Below are 24,021 nucleotides of genomic sequence, written 5' to 3'. Positions count from 1 at the left end.
ATTCACGTGATTGCTGTATCACACAGAGTAGTTCTCGTGGCTCTGCTTAAAACATGTGATTGTAAACTGACATTTTATAAACAAAATTTAAATTCTTCTTTCAGCTGCTCCCATTAGGGGGCGCCACAGTGGATCATCCATCTCCATATCTCTGTCCTCTATATCTCCCTATTTCAAATCAACCACCTGCATGTCTTCCTTTACCACATCCATAAACTCCTCCTTGGCCTTCCTCTTTCCTTCTGCCTGGCGGCTCCATCCACAGGATTCTTCTACTGATATACCACATGTCCCTCCTGTGAACATGTACAAACCGTCTCAATTCCTCTTTTCTCTCCAAAACGTCCTACCTGCGTGGTCCCTCTAATGAACTCCTTTCTAATCCTGACCATCCTCGTTACTCCTAATGAAAATCGCAGCATCTTCATCTCTGCCACCTCACCCACTCCACCCTGTCAGCAACCTTTTCTCAATTTCTCTAACACACTCTCCATTACTTTGCAGTTTACTCCAGGTATTTAAACTCATCCACCTTCCCCGCCTTAAATCCGCACCACTACACACATACACGCACGCACACACACACCCCCTCATTTACACGCATGGCACAGAAAACGTTTAAATTCAACGAGCTTTATTTCAAAACTGTCTTAAAATCAGGTCTTGATAGCACCATGTGTAAATCCAGCAATATGTATTACAAACTGTAGTTCGTCTAATTACAGTCAGCTTCAGAATGATTGGCACTTTCGGAGAAGGTGCTATAAATGTAAAACAAATTGGTACAAAAATTTAGAAAAAAATGCTTTGACACAATGTGGCTAATTAGCATACATTCACATGACAACATGAAAGAAATCTGAACTGTATATCTGAAAATCTTGGGACACTTGGAACCTTTAATAACAGAGATTGTGAATATGGCCACTCAGCCAAGTAGCCTGTTGAGTAAGACATTATTTATAAAAAATAAAAAAAAAGTACTTAAAGAAGAAGAGAGAAAAAGGAACAAAACTGAAGCGTCTCAGCTCAGCCAAATCCAGGATGGTAACACCATTAGTGTTTTTGCCTGTAAAATTACCTTATAGTAACAAAATGCATATCTGAAAGTTGTAACGTTATGTCACGTGTTCACATATGCAGAATCTAATCTGTTTGAAGGGGGAAGTGCAATTGATCCAATACTAAGCATTGTGTGATGGATGCAAAACAATGCTGTCTTGCTTTTTACTTGCTTCTCTAAGGTTTTTTATGGGCTCAAATGTATGCAATCTGAAGCTGAATCGAAAATACGGCCAGCAATTGGACAAAAAAAGCTCTGAAACATGTTCAATCTATCACCTGTCCATTGTTTACCTATTTATCTCAATGTGCTTAATTAGCTTTTTTCTCCTCATCATGTCAACTCAATAATACTGAATAGTGTGCAGTGGACAAACTGGTAGCCAAATAAATAAAAGCATAAAGATCATTATGTAGACAGCTCAAAGAATACTAGAGGGGAAATCATTTAAACACTGAGCAACAGAGTTCACAATCAAATAAATACTACTGTAATAATACACAATAAGGCAGCTATACTGCAGTGTTTCTTGTGTGAGAGATGAAAGTTATGAAGGAAAATATAAGAATAACAGGAAAAACATGCTAAAGTTTTAAATGGGAGGATATATGCAGTTGTGTGCAAATGTTTGTATCCCCCAAACATGGTTTTTGTATGTTTGTTTTATAAATTATCTACCAAAAAAAATTATGTGAAGGGTACAGAGTCTATGCATTATAATAATTTTTTTTCCTTATTGTTTTCTCGCCATCACTTCTTTTTCATGATCTCAACATAAAAAAAAAAAACTTGTTTTCTCATTGACTTGTATCGTTACATCACGAGAAAATCTCATGCCTTGTGAATATTTCTGGTGTATATAATGGAGTACGCTTTGGTGTCTGAAATCTCTTTTAAAGTTACTCATTTCACGCATCAAATATGGATTTTATCTCTGCACTGGGAGAGAGGGGTCCGGCGTTGTCTTTGGCGATAAAGTCTAAAGTGTCGAAACAAAGTAATCGCAAATGCGGACATCCATTATGCTGCGATGATGCTGCCTTTAGAACAGGCTCATGCTGAATACACAGCAAGATGAAGTACTGATTACGAGGAAACAATGTTCGTTATGTCAAGATCATAAGAAAATGAAGTTGTGATAAAGAGAAAATAAATATAATAATATCCACTGTGTCTTATGGTATGCAAACTTTTGCCCTCAACTGTATACATGGCAAATACGTTCATTTCCAAGGTACTTCACGCTGTGCTAACCATAAATACTGCTGTGGATAAACCCTTTCCTTATTTCGCCATGTTCAATAAGGATGAATTTAATTGTCTTCATGGAAAAGGATTTTGTTTGAAGTGTCACCATTTCATCGTGCAGTCGGATTAATGCGATTTCTTCCATTCTAAGCATTAAATCCTTTTGCTGAGATTTTCTTGCAACAAAAATGACAGAACAAAATGTGAAGGATGAACTGTGCTGTCAGACAGACTGTTGGAGTCAAAGCAGTCAGAACTCAGTGTGTATTGAACTACTGAAGTCTTTGTGTCCCGTTTCACTGGGTTTCATAAAAATGCCCTCCATGGCTTTCCAGTAGCTGTGCTGGCTGCTGCTGGTCATCGCGTGCACTTCTCTCTGGCCGTGGATGGGTCTGCCGTACTGCTCCCCAGTCACTGACAGTAACGCTTCAGTGGCAGTGTGCTGGAAACGCACCGACTCATCACGCTGCCAAACCGAACCCCCACAGAGCACAGTCCACTCATCCAAATGGTCACCTTCACCATCTTCTCCAAATGCACTGACTTCCTAAATAGTCAAGAAACAAAAATCAAGCAACAATTTAGCAATTACATATTTCGGCCAGATTTTTTTTCCCCCCCATAAATACGACTAAGTCTTCAGACAGATGTTTTAAACAGCACTATTAGGCTACACAATATTTTGGTAAACAGAATAAAGCAGTGGAGGAATGAGCTTTTGGCTATATGACAACAATTTGCAACAAATGAAAGGGTTTCCAGGGTAGTATTTTTTTTTATAGCATAAGTATTCTAAGTCAATCAATATTGTAAAGATTGGGATTGTGGTATGAAAGTGATTAGTGAAGTAACAGTGAAAAAAGTACAGATATCAAATTGTACCCTATTACATTTTTAGATCTTCAGGTTCTGTTTAATGGATTGCAGGACCTCTAATAGACTAAGACACAGCTGAAAACAGTCTAAAACCCCTTAAAATGTGATCAACTATGCTGGATGTTTACGACCTTGCTTTTTATAGGGTTACTCTATAAATTTACTAGAAAGTAGCCTAGATGTTCATTCTTACATGACAATCTCTTGACCTTTTTTGAGGTTATGTCTTGATTATTCTTGAATCACCAAAAACCTTATTGTCATGAAATGCTGCTGCTGTTAAAACCTTCTTCCAAAAACTCCTTTTCAGTAAACATAATCACACAGAAATGTTTGCCACGTGCCTGATTACACTTATAACACATTTATAATCTCTTTATGTGAAGCAATTACACGTGCATGTAATTAGATGTTGAATTAGTCTGTATGTATTGAAAGTAGTAAAATGCCTGCAGTGCTTGTAGACCTGGTTGGACGACAGTGGAGATGCAAAGTAGTGACTGTGCAGATTTCGGCCCGTGTTCGTGTGTGTGAGCCTAATATTCTGGCCACATCTGACTGGAGTCCCTCGATGACAACCTATACCACTGGTGCCACGCACACTCCAGTAACTGTTGCTGTCTTCCACTGTGGTCACTCCAGTTACCGACTGCTGGCCGCTACCTGAGACACACAAGATCCACAAGAGGTTCAGGTTAGACAACTGGAGGGGGGAAAAGCAGCTAAGAACAAATTCTCTTCATTTAAAATACTGTATCTCTGAGGAAAACAGGTTCAGTGTTTTAATAAAAAAAAACATGTTTATTGCTCTAATATTTACTAATTAAAATACACATTTCACTTTGCTATCAAGGAGAAATTTCAACATCCAGAATGACTTTTAAAATTGAATCCGCGATGCGCTTTGGGAAGAAAAGAGCAGCCGGTGTGAGAGTGCCGGTGGGAAGACACGTACCGGGATACGCATGAGCGATAACAACGACCGCCGTGAACCAACAAATACCAACAATAACGGACAGTGAGAGTGTGGAAGTTTAAATAGGAGCTGGTGATGAGTGATAAACGAGCACCATATGTGCGGGATTGAAGCCGGGAGTTTCAGAGAAAGCGGCCTGACACGCCGAAGGGGGCCGAAGGGGGTGTGGCAGGTGGATTCCTGACAGTTAACAAACATGTACTGTATGTATTTTTATAGCATGCCTTCATCAAACAAATCGCGGCAACGCTGTTGTGTAAAAAACCCTCCAAAAACACGTGCATGTACATTCTTATTTATTAACGCACATCATGTACATAAAGAAATTTCATATTGTAATGCCATATTGATTTTCGTTTATCTCGATCATCGGTTATCTCGACGTTTTTTGCCAACCCCCTAGGACATCGACATGATGTCCAGCTATATAGCTGTATATAGAAGTCTTTTGTTATATATATATATATATATATATATATATATATATATATATATATATATATATATATATATATATATATATTCGTGACGTCACATACAGTGATTCCCTGGTTGCCATAAAAACGAAACAACAACAAAAGATATATATATTCGTGACGTCACATACAGTTTAGACGTCCCTGGTTGCCATAGAAACGAAACAACAACAAAAGACTTCTATATACAGCTATATAGCTGGACATCATCCATACACATTGGATTACCAACTCGCCGTGATGTTTCTCCCAAGGAAGTCACTGGAATCATCCAGACTACAAGAACTCTTCACACCTTCTATCGTGGAGACTACTCGCTCAAAACCCGGAAATAATATAGGCATGGACACTTCAGGTAAACGTTCCGAGTTGAACGTTGTTGCCTAATTGTCTAATTTTAATTTCACGTTATCATCTATTTTTAGCTTTTATAAATATATTAACTGTTCTGTTTTAGCTAAACTTAAAAAGTACCCGTACTAACACTTACCTTTTAAGTCTAGCTATAAAGATTAGTTAAGAAATGTATAAAAGCTAAAAATAAATAAATAAATAAATAAATAAATAAATAAATAAATAAATAAATAAATAAATAGACATGCGCAGTTGCTGTGATCGTCATAGCGCGCTTGTTATTGTTTACTTCCGGGAAATAGTCTATAGATAAAAATAACAATAGGATTATATGGATGCTTCCGCATATTTATTAACCGACAAAGTAAAGGAGATTTCTAACAAAATAAATCATAAGTTCCTACTGCAAATCATTACAGGATGTTTCCTCCAGTTGCTCGTTTTGTGACGCCCCGGTAAAACTTGAGAATTTTATTGATTTAAAACCTGTTATTCTTTCCAGAAAAAAAAAAAAAAGCTTTAAAAACCTTGTTTGTAACTCTTTCTCTATCTTAAATGACTTAAATAAAGTGTCAATTTTTCTTTTTTTAATTTCTTGTTTTATTGTCATTGTCTACCATTTGTTGTTGGTTTTATTACTGTTTGTATATTGTTCATGAGCATTATAGGGTATTATATATCGTATTCGGGTATTATATATCGTAATAATACCAAAATATTTCGCTACAGGGCTTTAGGTTTGGTGCCTGTTCCCATGGCAACATATTAAGTGGCGTACCGCGAGTTTGTTGTCAATGTTTTTGTTTTTAATGTTTTTAAACTTAAAAACATGCACAACAATGCCAAGCGTATAGAAAAAAAACAGAGTTAGGTTCGCGCATGTGCAAGAAAAAAACTAAGAGTTTTAAAACTAAAACAATTTTTATTAATGATTTTTTTCTTGCACATGCGCGAAATTGTAGCCACTTCCGTTTATCCACGACAGTCTAGCGATATGGATTCTTTTGCGTCCAGCTTCAAGAATATTATAAATCATTATTCAATATTATTTTAAATATTATTTAACCAAACAGCTATTTTATTTATAATTGTTTTCATGTTAATAACAATATTAAACTGCATTAATAAAAAAAATAACAAGCAACTTTGCATTTCTTTCCCCCTAACTGTACCGAACTGTTGCTTAAAAACCGCGGTATGTACCGAACCGGGAATTGTGTGTACTCTTACACACCTAAAGATCTATAGATCGTGCACACTTAGCTAACAGCGCATTAATCGAAGGTTGTGATATGTCTTACAGCCGGAACTACTTGCGATTGCAAACTGAAGCACTTTCTGACAGATCAGAATTGAGCGCCATTATAAACCAAACATCGCCCACACTGTAAGATACTTTGTGAGCGGTTGCGTCCCAAAGCAATGCACGTCGTACAACAAGTTTATACACGTATTAAAATGAAGCGCGTGCACTTTACGCGCAGACGCGACTCACCGGAGCCGTAGCGCACGTCGTGAGAATGAAGCCGGACGTTGTGCTTAACGTTCAACAGCTTCACCACCGAGCCGCACGTGACAAAACTGATTTCTGATCCAAGGGTGCAGGCACAACACAACAAAACCGAGAGCCACAAAAGCGCCACGGCAATCAAATGTTCTGCCATTGCTTTAACTTCCATAGAGCACTAATTCCCGAGCAAGAGCAACGTCATCACGGGAAAGGGGCGACAATGCGGCTGCTGTGACACGGCGCGCCTCCTTGTGGTCTGGAGTAGTCAGTCAGACAGACAGACAGACAGATAGATAGATAGATAGATAGATATGTATATTACACATGGTGTATATACAGATGATATATAGATATGTAGAAGAGACGTTTCAGTGCGAGGTTACGCTTCATGGAACTGGATGGTGATTACTGGCAGTAAACTCAGTAAAGCATAGTGAGCCATCAGTGTAGAGTTCAGTAGGGTGATGGTAGATGAAAAAAAGTTGGCCCTGAAAGTATAATTTCTGGGCATATGGTCCTATATCTTCTTCTTAATGGAATAAGGTTAAACAGTTGTGACTGGGGGAGTGGTGGCTCCAGCGGGGGGAGTGGAGGCTCCAGCGGTTAAGGCGCTGGGTTACCGATCGGAAGGTCGGGGGTTCAAGCCCCGGTATCGCCAAACTGCCACTCTTGGGCCCTTGAGCAAGGCCCTTAACCCTCTATGCTCCAGGGGACCCTTACGAGAACAATAAATCAAGGACCGTGACGTCGGAGCGACGTGGGGCCGCCTTCCCGTGGGCTCACCACCTCCAGGAGGGACCGTAAGGGACCGGTGCTGAGAGGATTGGGCAGCAGTCGAAGGCGGGGGCCTTGACAGCCTGATCCCTGGACACGGAGAAGTGTCTGGGGAATCTGCTTAGACTGCTGCCCCCGCGACCTGAATTACGGATAAGCGGGAGAAGATGAAATGAAAAAAAAAAAATGAAATGAAAGTTGTGACTGGGATGTAAGGAGTCCCTGGTGTCGTTGCCTGCTCTGCAGAGACATCTGCCGTGGTAAAGGTGCTTAATGCCAAGTAGATGTGTGGCAGTAATTTATGAGGTGGTTTTGACCCCCCCTTTGCAGGGCTTTCTATTCACAAAGTGGAGTTGCCATACCACAGTGTGATGGAGTTAGTTAGGATGCCTTCATTGATGCAGTGGCTTTTACCATCACATATACTGATGTGGGTAAACTAATAATGTTAAAAATCTACCACCCACACTGTATTAAACCATAATGCGGAATAATACACTTTATGCAATTTGTATATAATCTTTGTATATAAACTTGAACTTATTTTTTTGCTTAAAGTAACATATTTACTTACATTATTAAATGTAAACTGGTAGTATTATTAATTATTTAGTCATTTTCCCCATTATGTCTGTTAAAAAAGAAACCCTTGTTTGCCCTCTCCAAGATGGCGGCGCCGTTGACATGGTTTAGCTTAATGGTGATTTATTTTTTGTTGATTTCATATCGCACTGGAGATTGTCTTTACCACACCATTTAGTCAATTTCGTTATCATTTCTTTATATTAATTCGAGTTTCCATTTTGTGACCCGATCATCAATCAGTGAATCAATAAATAAATCTAACGTCGCTTTTAGCTAGTTGTCTGAGTGGCCCGGATGTTACATATTCAAGAGCGGAAGTAAAATCCCACAGCGTTTGGTCTGCCATTTTTGTTGTTAGCTGCGCGAAGCGCTCTGTTCCTTTTTGCCCTTAAGATAATTTTCAGGTTTTTAAGCGTAAGCGAAAGCGTAAGTACGCTATCGAAATACATTTAAAAATCACCAAATCCCAAACATAAGTGGTTTATACTAAATGGTAATATCCATGTTTGTATGACTTTGCTTGGCTCTAAGTGTTGTTGAAGGCCTTGTTTTCTTGCTAGCACATGCTAACATTTCCTCGACTGTTGCACTGCGCAGGAAAATCTCTACTTGGGGTCATCGCTGGTCGAGCGATAAATATAATTTATTTCTTTGAAACCACGTGGATAGTGTTAATAGTATTACAATTATATATCTTTTGTAATATTTCGGAAAACTGATTCTGGCTAATGTCAGTGCAGGTTAAGTGGTTTGTAAAATATTTGTGCTGTTAGTACCGCGTCTGCGTCAAGCAACACGATCTTTGCAATGTTTGGTCAAAAAATGAGGATTGAGAACGAAAACTCTTTTGCACTAATGTTTTTTTGTGTGAAAATGTCCTAGATTATTATTAACAACCCTCGCTTGCTAGTTAAACGGTGTCCCTATCACTCGGACGCACTGATCAGATTTGCTTTCTGTTGATATCAAATATATCATGTGTTTATACTGGTAACTGTTACGGGTATTTTCAGAGCTTCTGATCTGTTTAGTTATTTGGCTGCTGTTTAAATGTTAATCACTGAATCTTATGTGTCCTGGTATAGATTTGTTATTTTACGTAAACCAACTGTGAAGTGATTGCTTCCAGCACTGTAACTGCTTTGTCCTGCTGGGTCAAAAGCATCTAAGAATTTTTACATGCTTTAAGCTTGTTTTAAAATCCAGTGATTTGAAAGTATTTGTATGCAAATTTTCCCAACAGCCCTTGTAGACATGTCAGACTTCATCGACAGCGAGGCAGAGGAGTCTGAGGAGGAGTTTGAGGAGAAAGATCTGAAGCCCAAGAAAACTCAGAGATTTATGGAAGATGATGATGACGGTAAGAGTTCAGAAGACGTAGAATAGCACATTGGTACAAGTCTGTTTACATGTAGAGCCTGGGGCTTGTGCATAGTCAATCAAACCGTATGCGTGGTCGTTCCACGCAAGTCAGTTTGAAGTTTAATTGTTGTTGTGTTTTTATTTATGCATTTGTACAAAAAGAAGAAGAAGAGAACACAGAAGATCAAGATGAACATGGGAACCTGAGAGGACTTATCGATGATGATAATATGGAGGAGGAAGAGGAGGAGGAGAATAGGAGCGGAGGAGGGGATAGTGATTCTGGAGAGGAGGTCCGGCATCGTCGCAGGAAGCGTGGTGAGCGTTAAAATATATTTGTTGGTGTTTAGAAATTAAATAGATAAACTCCCTTTTGGGCATCTCCATACCAGACCCTTTAAATGTTGAAAGAAGTCCAATGTCAAAACTCTACATGAAGTGGGATCCAAATGGCGCTGGTACGTCTCTAGATGGTTTGGGATGTTTGTGGGGTGGACGTCTACAATTTAAAGGTCCATAATCTTCATGAGGTGGGACACAACTGGAGCTGCCACAACCTCAGTATGCCTCGGAGAAGCAGAGTGGAGAAATTTCCGTAGCTGCTGTTCATATTAACAAGCACAAGTTGATAATGTGTTTGATCCACAGTTTTTATGTGTAGGCCTTGCTATAAAGATGCTCTTTAATCTGATCTTAAACTTGGAGTGCGTGTCTGAGCCCTGAACACTGTCTGGAAGACACTTCCAAAGTTTAGGAGCTAAATAACTAATTCGCATATTTATGAGAAAATATTGTTTGGTCACCATCAACAGAACACATGTAAATATGATTAATAGTTTTTGCACTGTGTATGTTAAAATGAACTCATTGATGGAAGCTTGTGCACATTTTTTCCAGATTATGATGACCTTCTGGATGATGATGATCTGGACCTTATTGAAGAAAACTTGGGGGTTAAAGTGAAGAGGGTGAGTTCACAGAAACTGTATGTTCCTGCTGTTTATAGAAGAATACTTTATTCATAAACATGATATGGCATGTGAAGTTAAAGTTATGGTATTTAATCATTATTAGTGTTTGTATTTGTATGTGGTGTGTATGCATTTCTTCACAGTTCCATGCTCTTAGATTGACAACACACATGCTGTCTGCTACTAATACAGTTTTCACTGTAGACATAAAACTGAAATCTTTATCTTTGCAGAAAAAGAAGTACTCGCGTGTGAGGACGATGGATGATGATGGTGAAGATGATGAAAAAGACCAGATTGCAGATGAGATCTTTACCAGGGATGGTGATGGAGAAGGGGACGAAATGGGGGAAGGTGGAGAAGCATTGCACCCAGGGGATGATGAAGAGGAAGAAGAGGGAGAGGAATCAGGTTAATTTTCATGAAGCAGTGTGTGGTGTTTGTGATTGAATGCCATAATGACATTTATGCTGTTCGTGATCTTTATTTACGGAGTTTATGTTGCTTTGATCTGTACCAGACATAGATGATTTCATTGTGGATGATGATGGACAGCCCATCACCAAAAAGAAGGGAAAGAAGTTTACTGGATATACAGATGCGTGAGTAATCATTCTCCCCTCTACGTCAGTAAAAATTTTTTTGTTTTTTTTTTTTTTTTTAAATGCAGATTTGTTTTGTGTGCATTTCATATCAGTGTTCTGAAAGTTGACATTTGTCCTTTTTTGGCTTGTAGTGCTTTACAAGAGGCCCAAGAAATTTTTGGTGGTGACTTTGACTTTGCTGAGTTTGACCCTGAGGCATATGATCATGCTGAGGAGGAAGAGGAGGATCAGGATGATGAATCATGGGACCGACCAAAGAAGCAGACAAAGCGGAGAGTGGGCCGTCGCAGCATCTTCGAGCTCTATGAGCCAAGCGAGCTGGAGAGCAGCCACATGACCGATCAAGACAACGAAATACGTTCCACAGATATGCCTGAGAGGTTTCAGGTGGGGTTTTACAGTCGCGTTAAATCCACTTTACCACCCAGCATCAGCAAAGTACTCGATAGATCGGAGTAATTTGATGTTTGTCTCAAACATCTAATTCAGCTCATAAACATCTAATAAAGATTCATTTAATTAATAATTATAAATAATTAGAATTAATAATTATTTCTAATAAAGAGATTTGATTCATACTTGCAAAAGAGACCTGTAAACATTTATTCTTAACCTTATTAAAGTCGGGAGGTATAAAAATGCAGTATTAAGGAAATAAATAATAAACATTAATTGTAACTATTTTAAATATAACGCCTTTTTGAGTTGGAGTCATCAGACATTGTCTAAACTCAACTTTTTTGCTGTTGTCTTCAGTTGCGCTCTATACCTGTGAAGCCTGCTGAGGATGATGAACTGGAGGAAGAAGCTGAATGGATATACAGAAATGCTTTTTCCACACCTACTATATCCATGCAGGTATTTTGAAGCTTTTTGCATTTCTGTGTTTGTTTATATTTCATAATCGAAGATAATGGCAAAGATAACCTTCTCGATTACATTCTAGGAGAGCACAGATTACCTGGACCGTGGAACCACTAACTTTAGCAGGAGAGGCCCCAGTACCATTGCGAAGATCAAAGAGGCCCTTAACTTTATGAGGAACCAACACTTTGAGGTACCGTTTCTAAAGAAGAGGAAAATAGCTAAACAAATCAGTATTTGGAAAAATATTTTCAATTGTTTGTGTATAATGATACACATATAACCCGAATGATACAAGCAACATGATATAGCCTATTATTAAGGAGTGTATTAAATGCAAAGTTCTAATTTTATAATTACAGTTTTGGATTTATATATAACCTTTTTCTTGTAAATGCTAATTTAGCTTAATACTCCTTAAAAATGTCAGTAAATCAGGTTTTCCATGTATCCACATTCCAGACATTTCCTTTGTTCCAGTGGTTATTGTAATTGGACAAGTAAATTTAGGCTCTGAAATGAGCTTTGGATTGATACCTGTCCCTCTCTTTTTCCATCTTGCAGGTTCCCTTTATTGCTTTCTACAGGAAGGAATATGTGGAACCAGAGCTTAACATTAATGATCTGTGGAAGGTGTGGCAGTGGGATGAGAAGGTAATGTTGTATTTGAAGCCCTTTTTTTTGCTTGACTGTTTATTGTTTGTGATGTTTAAATAAATATTGTTTTGACTGTTGTGTTTTTCCTCAGTGGACTCAGCTGAGGACTCGTAAGCAGAACCTAACCCGGCTTTTTCAGAGAATGCAGTCGTATCAGTTTGAACAGATCTCTGCTGACCCTGATAAGCCACTGGCTGATGCTATTCGTCCACTGGACACTGCTGACATGGAAAGGTAAGCCGATTAAGTACATATGGAGTGAAAAAATTTTATGAATTAATTTTTACAGATTATTTTTGACAATGCACTTTTTAAATGGCAGGCTAAAAGACGTCCAGTCTATGGAAGAGCTGAGTGATGTGTACAACCACTTCTTGCTCTATTATGGACGAGATATTCCCAGAATGCAGAATTCAGCCAAAGTCACCAAGAAAAAACTGAAGAAGATCAAGGAAGTGTCAGAGGAAGATGGTACAGCTATGTTATGAAGGATTGACTTACTGAGAAGAATATGTGATCGGATGCAAGTGTAAAACTGTCTGTCGGTTATACCAGGTGAAGAAGCTGAGATTGAAGAGGAGGAGGAAGAGGAGGAGGAGCAAAAGGGACCAGATCTAAAGCAAGCCTCACGTAGAGATATGTACAGCATCTGCCAGGCAACAGGACTTGGTGCGGGATCGTATTAAATCTTTTATTTATTTATTTTAATTTTTTTGAGGATTGCCAAGAGATGTTTGGGGAGCTCTAAATTAGTTTAGTTTAGTTTTATGGGTGCTGTGATATTTCAAAGACATTCTCTGTTGAATTGGCATTGTTTAGCCTTTTGAAGTAAAGTGCATGCTAAACAAAGGCAAATTATTCTCTCCGGTTATTTCCGGTTATTCTTTACCTTTTTTTACAGATGGACTAGCCAAAAAGTTTGGTCTTACTCCTGAGCAGTTTGGTGAAAACCTGCGTGACAGTTACCAGCGACACGAGACGGAGCAGTTCCCTGCAGAGCCATTGGAGCTGGCCAAGGACTATGTTTGCAGGTAGTTTCCAAACTAAATCTAGAAGGTCTCTTGGCTTACAAAACGTATAATGTTTTTTTTCATTCTAGTGGTCCAAGGTTGCTTGCAATGGCAAGGTAATGCATATTCATTTTGATCTTTACAGCCAGTTTAGCACACCAGAAACTGTTCTCGAAGGCACACGCTACATGGTCGCTATGCAAATTGCTCGTGAACCTCTGGTCAGACATGTATTGAGACAGACCTTCCAGGAAAGGGCAAAGATAAACATCAAGCCCACTAAGAAGGGCAAGAAGGTAAGAGATAATAGAGGTCACCTGGATGATGACCAGACCTGATTTTTGTTTATAATTGCCAAGTGTTTTAACAGTTTCAATGCTTGGGGTTATCTTGGGGTAAAATTTAACATGAAACTTATGGAACTGGTTTTATATATATATATATATGTGTGTGTGTGTGTGTGTGTGTGTGTGTGTGTGTGTGTATGTATGTATGTATGTATATATGTGTGTGTGTGTGTGTATGTATGTATGTATGTATATGTGTGTGTATATATATGTATGTATGTGTGTGTGTGTATGTATATATATATATATATACGGTGGTAACTGGTATTTGAGGAGGTTTTTTTGTGTTTATTTATATATATATATATTTTATAAACTTTTGCTTTTGTGAAATTGTTTAAAATTTTACATTAATTAAACTGCGCATTGCTTTTGTTGAGAGATTTAAGTTCTTTCCCCTGTTTTTCAGGATGTAGATGAGGCACACTATGCATATTCCTTCAAGTACTTGAAGAACAAGGCAGTTAAAGAGCTAAATGGAGACCAGTTCCTGAAGATGTGCATGGCAGAAGATGAGGGACTCCTCTCTATAGACATCAGCATTGATTTGGTTGGAGTTAAAGGGTAAAACCTAAACCTACTACATCCTACACACTTCTTTTCACAATTTTTAAGACTAGCTTAATTTAGCAGTCTATTTTAATGTAGTGTTTTAATCCAATAACTTATTTTTTTGGTTATTCTGTTTTAGCTATGGTGGTGACCAGACATACTTTGATGAGATAAAGCAGTTCTACTATAGAGATGAGTTCAGCCACCAGGTGCAGGAGTGGAATAAACAGAGAACACTTGCCATCGAGCGTTCCCTCCAGCAGTTCCTTTATCCCCAGATGGCCAAGGAGCTGAAGAATAAACTTGTTGCTGAGGCCAAGGAAAATATCATCAAGGTCAGTATGGACCGCTTTAAACATGTTTAAGATGTCCCACAATTTACCTATTTGATCAAATGGGGACATTATTATTTACCAAATCTCAATATGGAACCACTGTTGGCTGTTTTACTGGGGTAATATGAAGTAATAATAGATCTCCACTACTTTTTTGTTTTGAGCCAATTAAATTTAGAGACATTTTCTAACATGATCTTTCTGCTTGGTGATTTAGTCATGCTGCAGGAAACTGTATAACTGGCTGAAGGTGGCTCCATATAGACCAGACCAGCAGGTGGAGGAAGATGATGATCTGATGGATGATTCTCAAAGCAAAGGCATCCGTGTCTTGGGAGTGGCCTTTGCTTCTGGCAGGTACTCATCACTCGTATTTATTAGTTTAAGAAAGAAAGTCCTTGTGTGGTCGTGTCACTAATATCTCGGCTGTCATGTTTGTGAGCATAATCAAATTTTAGTATATTTAAAGTTTTTTACATATTGGTGCATGTGTGTTTTCACAGAGACACTCCTGTGTTCTGTGCTTTGATCAATGGTGAAGGGGAGGTTGTGGACTTCCTCAGGCTTCCTTACTTCTTAAAAAGGAGGAATGCATGGAAGGAAGAGGAACGAGAGAAAAAGGTGAGGCTCTCCAAAAGTGATTGTCATCCTTTACTTGTTTTTGGGTAATCAATATTACATTTAATTCAACAATATTATCCCTCAACAGCTTCAAGATATTGAAAACCTGAAGAAGTTTCTTCTTAGTAAGAAACCCCATGTTGTGGCTGTTGCTGGTGAAAATCGGTATTGCTTCTTGCTTTTTTTTCTTCAGAAGATTAATACAAGAATTATTGCCCTGTACTTGTGTGTTTCAGTTAAATGTGCAGAATTCAGTCCAAGTGGCATTGCTACTTTCAGTGATCAGTAGTGTGTAAGTATCTATTTTCTCATCCTTCACAGTGATGCTCACATGCTGATAGAGGACATCAAACGTACCGTCAGTGAGTTGGAGCAAGACTCGTCTTTGCCCGCTGTGGGAGTCGAGCTGGTCGACAACGAGTTAGCAACACTGTATATGAATAGCAGAAAGTCTGAGGTAATAACAAAGCTTCTCATGTAGTTTTATTCAAGGCTCCTGCAACACAACAAAGCTACAAGCAGCTGTCTGTCATATACAAACACACTTCAGCATAAATAATTATTAGTGGTCAGAATTTGCTAAGTCTGGCCATGTACCCTAAGTAACTCTGAAATGATCATTAGAAGACTACTTATAGATTTAAACAACTGCCTTACATTATATTTCAAAACAGTCAGAGTGAGATCCTAACTTTGTCGCATGTTAATGATTTTGCACGTCTGCGTTTTGTGTTCCAATTTAAATTTCCATCATAAGTGAATTTCAATCATCATGAAATTAAAATCAGAGAATCCGTTGACCGTGTGTTATTTCTCTTTCGCAGGCGGACTTCAGGGACTACCCTCCACTTCTTCGCCAGGCTGTGTCAGTGGCTCGCAAGATTCAAGACCCACTGGTGGAGTTTGCTCAGGTGTGCAGCAGCGACGAGGACATCCTGTGCCTTAAACTGCATCCGCTACAGGTATTGATTTTTCCCCATACAGAAAATATAATGTAATGTAATGTTATCCTGGCAGATTAATTATTCTAAACTCTCAGCCATTCAAAATTAGAAGTGCCTTCTTATAAATGCAGCAATGATGCGCATTATATTGTAACGAGTTTTGGCACAAAAAAAACCCCCAAAAAAATACCCCAAATTATTTCTGCATGTGACATTCTTACTCTTTGTCTGATTTAATTATATGATAAAAATCCATACCGATTTTTACCGATAGTTTTTCTGGGTTGTCTGCACTGGAGCAGACACTGAGACCATCCATTGTCATTATACAGTATAAGTCTAGTCTCCACATGCTGTCTGTACCCTATTCATGTCTGTTCATAATGCATTAGCACAAGTTAACAGATAAATGGAAAATTAACATTTAAAATGAACAACTTAAAAATGTACTAGTTAATGTTGAAATTAGCAAACAAAATTTATAAAGCATTTATTAACTTGTGTTAATGTTACAATGGAATATAACTTGGTGTTACTGTTTTACATAAGTCCAAACGGTCATGCTTAAATTGGCCATCTTTAAATGTCTTCAGAAAGGCCAGCGCATTGAAATTATTTATTTTCGTAATAAAGGTCAGTACTATTTTATATTGAGGTGTTTTTTATTTTTTATTTAGTATCCATTTAAAAAAACTATCGTTTGATTAATCGGTTATCAGCAAGTAAGATCCAACGTTGCTATCAATATCGGTAAAATCCACCATCGGACAACCTCTAGTTACACCATTATGAATTTTTGACCAGAACAATTTACATTTATCCCATTTATACAACTGCAGTTCTGGCTCAGGGATCCACTGTTATGCATGACTGAATCAAATCATCCTATACACTACAACTATTAGATTGTATTTTATTTTTGTATATATTGTCATTAAATTGGCAAGTGATGGGTACGATAAAAGGATAGAGAATTTTTTTGTACTTCAAAATTTAAATGATCTCATAAATTGTCGTTGCTTTTATTTCCAGGAGCATGTTGTAAAGGAGGAACTGCTCAGTGCTCTTTACTGTGAATTTATCAACCGTGTGAATGAAGTTGGTGTAGATGTGAACAGGGCCATTGCTCATCCTTACATGCAGAGCCTGGTTCAATATGTCTGTGGCTTAGGACCAAGAAAAGGATCACATCTACTTAAGGTAATCATTCTCCTTAGTATCTATTATTAAATATATATAGTATATTGATTCTTGAGCCTTCAGGGTGTGGCTAGATGTTTAATGACCTATTCTTGATTTTTCCACAAGATTCTTAAACAAAACAACACTCGTTTGGAAAACCGGACTCAGTTGGTCACAATGTGCCATATGGGCCCTAAAGTGTTCATAAACTGTGCTGGTTTTATCAAAATTGACACCGCATCCCTCGGAGACAGGTGACATATTTATAACGTTTATACACAACCTTCCTTTCATTCAATATGGAAAAATCTTAGAAATAGACGCGATTTTTTTTTTTTATTTTGCTTTTTGCCTTCTAGCACCGACTCTTACATCGAAGTTCTAGATGGCTCTCGTGTTCATCCTGAGACTTACGAGTGGGCTCGTAAAATGGCAGTGGATGCCCTGGAGTATGATGAGTCAGCAGAAGATGCAAATCCTGCAGGAGCCTTGGAGGAGATTCTGGAGAACCCAGAAAGGCTAAAGGACCTGGACCTGGATGCCTTTGCTGAGGAATTGGAGAGACAGGTGAGTCAGAATATAGCTTGTGCGTTAGCATAATCTGATAACCACAAAACAAATAATGAATCCAATTATAGGGGTCAATATTATTATAAATATTTTCGGAATACCTCGGCATAAGGAGAAATTCAATACTTTGTTGTATTTTTTGCAGGTGATACCTGTTTGTTTAATGCCGCTATTGCAGCTGCTGTAAATTCAGATGCAAAAATAATCAAATGTTTAGTTTAAATAGATCTATACAAGTGCATATCTTTTTATATCCATGTCAAATATGTAAGCAATAATTTACTATTTTGTTTCTTTTTATTACACCAGGGCTATGGCAACAAGGGCATCACACTGTATGATATTCGTGCTGAACTCAGCTGTAGATATAAAGACCTGCGAGCCCCTTACAGACCCCCGAACACAGAAGAGGTCTTTAACCTGCTCACCAAGGAGACCCCCGAGACCTTCTATATCGGTAGACACTATAATTCTAACCATGTGATGGATTTTATAGTCTTGAATTGATGGAATGTTTTAGAAAAACTGTTTTTAGCTTTGCATTGTTTGAAGAAATTTTTTTTTAATACTTATTTCCTTGGTCGTATGTTCATAGGGAAGCTTATTACCAGTATTGTAACTGGCATCGCTCACAGACGGCCTCAAGGGGAAAGTTATGACCAGGCTATTCGTAATGATGAGACTGGTCTATGGCAGTGTCCCTTTTGTCAGCAGGACAATTTTCCTGAGCTCAGTGAGGTTAGGAACTTTTTCTGGTATACTCTGGCTGTTTCACATCAAATTTCTAGAAACATTTCCTGAATGTTTTATAAAAAGTTTTTTATTTGAAAATATTTGTTTAATAAGAACTTAGTTGAGGTGTGTGTGTGTGTGTGTGTGTGTGTAGATATATAGATAGATAATATATCTTTGCTACATTGCTAATATCTATACCAATAATGTTTTTTCTGAGTACTTTTTGGAATCTCCAAAATTATCAAAATGTTTTTCTTTCTTCAGGTCTGGAATCATTTTGACAGTGGCTCCTGTCCTGGACAGGCTATCGGTGTGAGATCACGTCTAGATAATGGTGTCATGGGTTTTATTCCAACCAAATTCCTCTCAGACAAAGTTGTTAAGCACCCAGAGGAGAGGGTCAAGGTGAGGTCATCATAATCCTAAACTTAAATTGGTTTATTTGGCTGGGTCAAATGTTAGTAACTTGCATGTTTAGCTTTATTCTGCCCACAATAACTCGCATTTTTATTTCTTTAGGTTGGCATGACTGTTCACTGTCGCATCATGAAGATTGACATTGAGAAGTTCAACGTGGACCTTACCTGTAGGACGTCTGACCTCACTGACAAGAACAACGAGTGGAAACTACCCAAGGACACCTACTATGACTTTGATGCCGAAACCGAGGATATAAAGCAGGATGAAGAACAGAAGAAGAAGCAACAAAGGACCAGTAAGACCCCCCCTTTTTTATATATATATTTTTATCATGTCTCAGAAAGTATGGTGGTTTTTCAGGTTATCAAAATTGAAAATCTTAAATGCATTTTGTGTTTTTTCTCTTTTATAGCTTATATCAAGCGTGTCATTGCTCACCCATCGTTCCACAACATTAACTTCAAGCAAGCAGAGAAGATGATGGAGACAATGGACCAGGGTGATGTGGTGATCAGGCCAAGCAGTAAAGGAGAGAACCACCTGACTGTGACCTGGAAGGTAGCAGATGGGATCTACCAGCATGTGGACATACGGGAGGAGGGAAAGGAGAACGCCTTCAGTCTGGGTCATACACTGTGGATCAACAATGAGGTGAACATGCAATTAAAATGCTGTTCTATTAAGTGCTTTTCTATTACATTCTTTATATTTTGTCGGGTATTGTGTGGAGGAATTTGCTTAAGTGTGTTTTAAACTTGTAAATAAGTTACAATTACTACTACATAGTAGAATCTGAACTGATTAGTTATTCTCTGCATGTAGGAGTTTGAGGATCTTGATGAAATCACAGCCCGTTACGTGCAGCCCATGGCAGCATTTGCTCGGGATCTGCTCAGCCACAAGTACTTCCAAGACTGCAATGGGGGAGACAGGAAGGTGTGACATACGTGGCTTATTGTTATAGGTTAATTGATCTTGAGCTCTGTCTGATATAGATTTTGACATGTTTTAACATTTATTTTGTTTTTCAGAAAATGGAGGAGATCTTAATAAAAGTAAAGAAGGAAAAGCCCACTTTCATCCCTTACTTTGTATCAGCCTGCCGAGATCTGCCTGGAAAGTTTCTCTTAGGATACCAGCCTAGAGGGAAGCCAAGGTAATCCAAGCAGATACTTATTATTATTATTATTATTATTATTATTATTTTATAATATATATATATATATATATATATATATATATATATATATATATATATATATATATATATATATATATATATATACACCATCACACACACACACACACATCAATATGTTTCTTACTTTTACAAGTTTAGGGAAGTATAATTTACAAACATACAAACTGCTTTATCTTGCAGGATAGAGTACGTGACCATCACTCCAGATGGGTTCAGGTATCGCTCGCAAATATTTCCAACAGTGAATGGACTCTTCCGCTGGTTTAAGGACCACTACCAGGAACCTGTGCCTGGTCAGTGATTTTGCTTTTGCTTAACCCTTAATCTAGACTGATTTGCAATGTTAGAGATGATCCTCTGTTGGAATTTCTGAGATGTTTATTTTTCAGTAGACAAACATGCTTTTCCAACGTTATATTCTGTGTCTGTTTGAAGGAGTAACTCCGAGCAGTAGCAGCAGAATGCGCACACCAGCATCTGTAAATGCAACTCCAGCCAACATTAACTTTGCAGGTCAGTGTGGACTTTATGAAACTTAGCAGGTCTTTTACATTTTTTTACATCCATCAATCTTGCACTATTTGTCAGAAAAAAAGGCATAAAAATCTTGTAGCTATTTTTCATGCGTTTCCAAAAAGACAACCTTTAACCTGACCCCCACCCATTACTTTTTTTTCTGTTTCAGATTTAACTCGAGCTGTCAACTCTCTGCCCAGGAATGTGACGTCACAGATGTTTAATGCTATAGCAGCAGTTACAGGGCAGGGCCAAAATCCTAACACAACTCCAGCACAATGGGCATCGAGCCAGTATGGTTACAGCGGAGGCAGCAGTGGTGGAGGGGGCAGCAGCAGTGCTTATCATGTACGCTTCTCACACCTTATAACAATATTTACTTAATCACTAAGCATACAATCACAACTAAGCATACAATCTTACTGGGTTTTTTGTTCCTGCTTTCTTTTGTCAGGTGTTTGCAACACCGCAGCAGCCAATAGCGACACCTATGATGACTCCCAGCTACTCGTACACTACCCCAGGCCAACAGCAGACCATGAGCACACCACAGTATCCAAGCAGCACACCACAGTCCTCCCACAGTCACCAACACCCTTCATCCACCCCTTCGTCATCCTCCTCGTCATCCAGGGTTAGGACACCACAGCCAAAGTGAGTAAATCCTATTGCTTTAGAGCCTTCTATAATATCCTTCTATAACATTCTGCTGCACAAGCAGTAATTCAGCCAAAATGCATTGCAGTAAATGGAGATTTAAGATGTATTTAGAGTCAAATATTATAAAATACAACCAGGTATTCTTATTTAATGTTGCTCTGTAAATAGTCTTGCGGGTTGTTTTTTTTTCCCCCAGTTTCAGTTCCAAGCATTGAGTAGTTTTCTGAGAAAATCTTGCCTTGAGTGGCTGTAAAGCACTTTAATTATTTGCTGGTGTGGCCCAAGCACCCAAGGACTTTTGTAGTATTATAGCTGAACTAGTATCTGTGCACACATCACATCATTATTTCTTTTGTAGCTTTATAAAGCTAAGCTACTTTAACTGATCCTAGAGTAATGGTATTGCCCCCCCTCTTTATTTTTCAGACCAACCTCTCACACAGCTGTCGATTGGGGTAAAATGGCTGAACAGTGGCTCCAGGAGAAAGAAGCCGAGAGACGCAAGAAGGCATCTCGCATGACACCACGGCCATCACCAAGCCCCATGATCGAGAGCACGCCAATGTCCATCGCTGGAGACGCAACTCCACTGCTGGATGAGATGGACCGATAGAAATCAGCATGTCCTCACTGCAAAATCAAAGCCTCCACATTCACATCTCTCTCTCATCGTCTGCTCTAAGAATTGAGTCTTACACAGCTCGAAGCGTTTCATTTAAAAAAGTCATTCAGAGCTAGTGTAAGAAACTACAGAAATTACAAACTTAATCAGGAAATGGACCTGTAAGGAATTTCTTTTTTTTTTTTTCTTCTTCTTTATTTTATAAGGAAGCACAAGCGTGTGCCTGCTATTCCAATTTTTGTTGAGGTTTTAACAAAAGCTAAAAGTTAAGACTGAATAAATACTCTTGATGGACAGGCTTTGTGGCATTGCTGCTTCTGTTTGGTTGTGAGCGCTGGCTGTTTCAGGTCTGTTTCACTAAATGGAGAGCTGTTCACTTTTATATAATGCATCCTAAACAATAAAACCCACCCGCAGTATCGACCACAATGCTGCGATACACGTGTTGTGACAGTTGGAACAGGGATGTGGGAAATAAGTTACACACCTTTGTTAATAGAGCAAGGTGTTCGATACAAGATGCACTTAAAACAGTGTTAATGCTATATGTTGTCAAAGACAGCATTGAGAAGAGACTAATCTGGAAAATGAGTCTTGATACCGGTTTCCACTTTACTGCAAATCTGCATGTTATGCTGCATAATGCATATGTATAATGGCCAATGTTGGATTTACCGCTTCTGTGGTAGTTTGATACTTATGAATGTGTTCAAATGTTTACTGTAATACTGCTTTAAAAAAAAAAAGTTTGAGGCCCATAAATGAAATCGTGTTCTCACCCAGTTTTATGAGTTAGTTCCTTTTGAATTTATTAATTTTGTTACATAAATGTGGTTGACTTGCTGTGCTTCATGAACATATTTTGTGGCTTTATTTTTTTCCCAAGACCAGCCTTAGTTTTCCACAGGCACATTTTTTTTCAGAATGTTGTCCTCTCTGACCTATCAATACAGAAAAATCTTGTTAAATCCAACTATTAATCATAAGTTAAACGTGTCCTGTTATGAGTTTTCTTTTATACTGTGACAGTTTGAAATCATGAACCTAGTCCTGTTCATTTTAGTTTATTTTTTCCAATTCATTAAAAGACTTTTAAGTAGTTTGTTTTTTTTCTTTCCTGAAGCTGCCTATTAATCACCCCCCTATCTCCCCCCCCCCTCTGCTATGTGCTTTGTTTAGGGGTTGGTTCATGTTTGGTATATTGTGACCTTAATGGCAGGAAAATTATGTGAATGCTGTTCAGTATAATTCATTGCTGAGAAAATGTTCATTTCTTTTCTTTGATAAAAAATTCTTAAAAGCAAAACATTGAGCTGACTCACTGGTTTCATTATAGAGATCGTTTGGAACAGTGAGTGTTGTGTCTCACTGAAAGGACCAATGTTGCATTGTGAAACTATCGTGTTATTAGTGTTTGACTGTTATATCTAAAACAATTTCCTTTTCAACTTTTGTCTTGCCTTAAACAATCAATTCTCGCCAGCTCGTTGCTGATATTCTAACAGGATTTAATTTTATTGGATTTTTTTGACACTTTTTTGTTTCATCTAAATAAATAGATCTGTACATTTGCATACTATATTAAACCAAAATGTCTTTGGGTGATATACATTTTTAACTGTAAATTCATTTTTGTGCTAAATCCAACTATCAACAAACGGGGAAAAATACATTGTGTAATCAAACTAAATAGGTACACAAACACATGCATGAGATATGTGGATAGAAACTGGGGTTGTTGCTTGTAAACCAAAAGAAAAAAGTTCAAAATAAACGTGTTTTTATGTATTTCCACACTAGTTAGTGTGGTTTATAAGATTTATTCCACTTTCCCAACTTTATTACCTTCTAATTCCCACCCATTGATGAGCTCTTCCCTATCGTAAAATTGCTACCAAAAGGGAAGGATAAAGGCTTAAGTGTTCTGTGTGAAGATACACACCCAAATCTTTGTGAACCTCTAAATAACAGGGTAGCGTACTGGG

The 24,021-nt window shown here is 38.1% G+C and overlaps 3 protein-coding genes across 4 annotated transcripts in view; 1 reads left to right on the top strand and 2 right to left on the bottom strand.

Annotated features, from left to right (window-relative positions):
• The window catches only part of mettl27 (methyltransferase like 27), a 147,997-nt gene that overhangs the window by 107,361 nt on the left and 16,615 nt on the right, over positions 1 to 24,021 (bottom strand). The window lies entirely within an intron of this gene.
• On the bottom strand, positions 618 to 6,729 carry sdf2 (stromal cell-derived factor 2). The gene is made up of 3 exons (XM_083564782.1): positions 6,489 to 6,729; positions 3,654 to 3,850; positions 618 to 2,858 (listed from the first exon to the last, which is right to left on the bottom strand). Exons 1-3 carry the CDS (start codon positions 6,670 to 6,672, stop codon positions 2,562 to 2,564), a joined length of 678 nt encoding a protein of 225 aa, XP_083420908.1. The 5' UTR covers positions 6,673 to 6,729; the 3' UTR covers positions 618 to 2,561.
• On the top strand, positions 8,134 to 23,644 carry supt6h (SPT6 homolog, histone chaperone and transcription elongation factor). 2 transcript variants are annotated; one of them, XM_083564752.1, is made up of 37 exons: positions 8,134 to 8,288; positions 9,106 to 9,222; positions 9,387 to 9,542; positions 10,122 to 10,192; positions 10,429 to 10,606; positions 10,716 to 10,797; positions 10,932 to 11,187; positions 11,557 to 11,658; positions 11,747 to 11,857; positions 12,229 to 12,318; positions 12,413 to 12,555; positions 12,644 to 12,792; positions 12,877 to 12,990; positions 13,223 to 13,352; positions 13,477 to 13,627; positions 14,088 to 14,242; positions 14,370 to 14,565; positions 14,783 to 14,922; positions 15,069 to 15,186; positions 15,275 to 15,351; positions 15,508 to 15,643; positions 16,011 to 16,148; positions 17,163 to 17,330; positions 17,439 to 17,566; positions 17,672 to 17,879; positions 18,192 to 18,339; positions 18,478 to 18,620; positions 18,882 to 19,022; positions 19,137 to 19,332; positions 19,450 to 19,688; positions 19,860 to 19,973; positions 20,069 to 20,193; positions 20,419 to 20,531; positions 20,674 to 20,751; positions 20,924 to 21,102; positions 21,209 to 21,408; positions 21,841 to 23,644. In XM_083564752.1, exons 2-37 carry the CDS (start codon positions 9,117 to 9,119, stop codon positions 22,025 to 22,027), a joined length of 5,166 nt encoding a protein of 1,721 aa, XP_083420878.1. In that variant the 5' UTR covers positions 8,134 to 8,288; positions 9,106 to 9,116; the 3' UTR covers positions 22,028 to 23,644. The 2 variants fall into 2 exon arrangements, with proteins under 2 accessions (XP_083420878.1, XP_083420879.1); XM_083564753.1 differs by having other exon boundaries at positions 8,191 to 8,355.

The sequence above is a fragment of the Silurus aristotelis genome, assembly GCF_946808225.1.
Source record: "Silurus aristotelis genome assembly, chromosome: 16".
Taxonomy (NCBI): domain Eukaryota; kingdom Metazoa; phylum Chordata; class Actinopteri; order Siluriformes; family Siluridae; genus Silurus; species Silurus aristotelis.
This window is presented reverse-complemented; position numbering and strand designations above follow the sequence as displayed.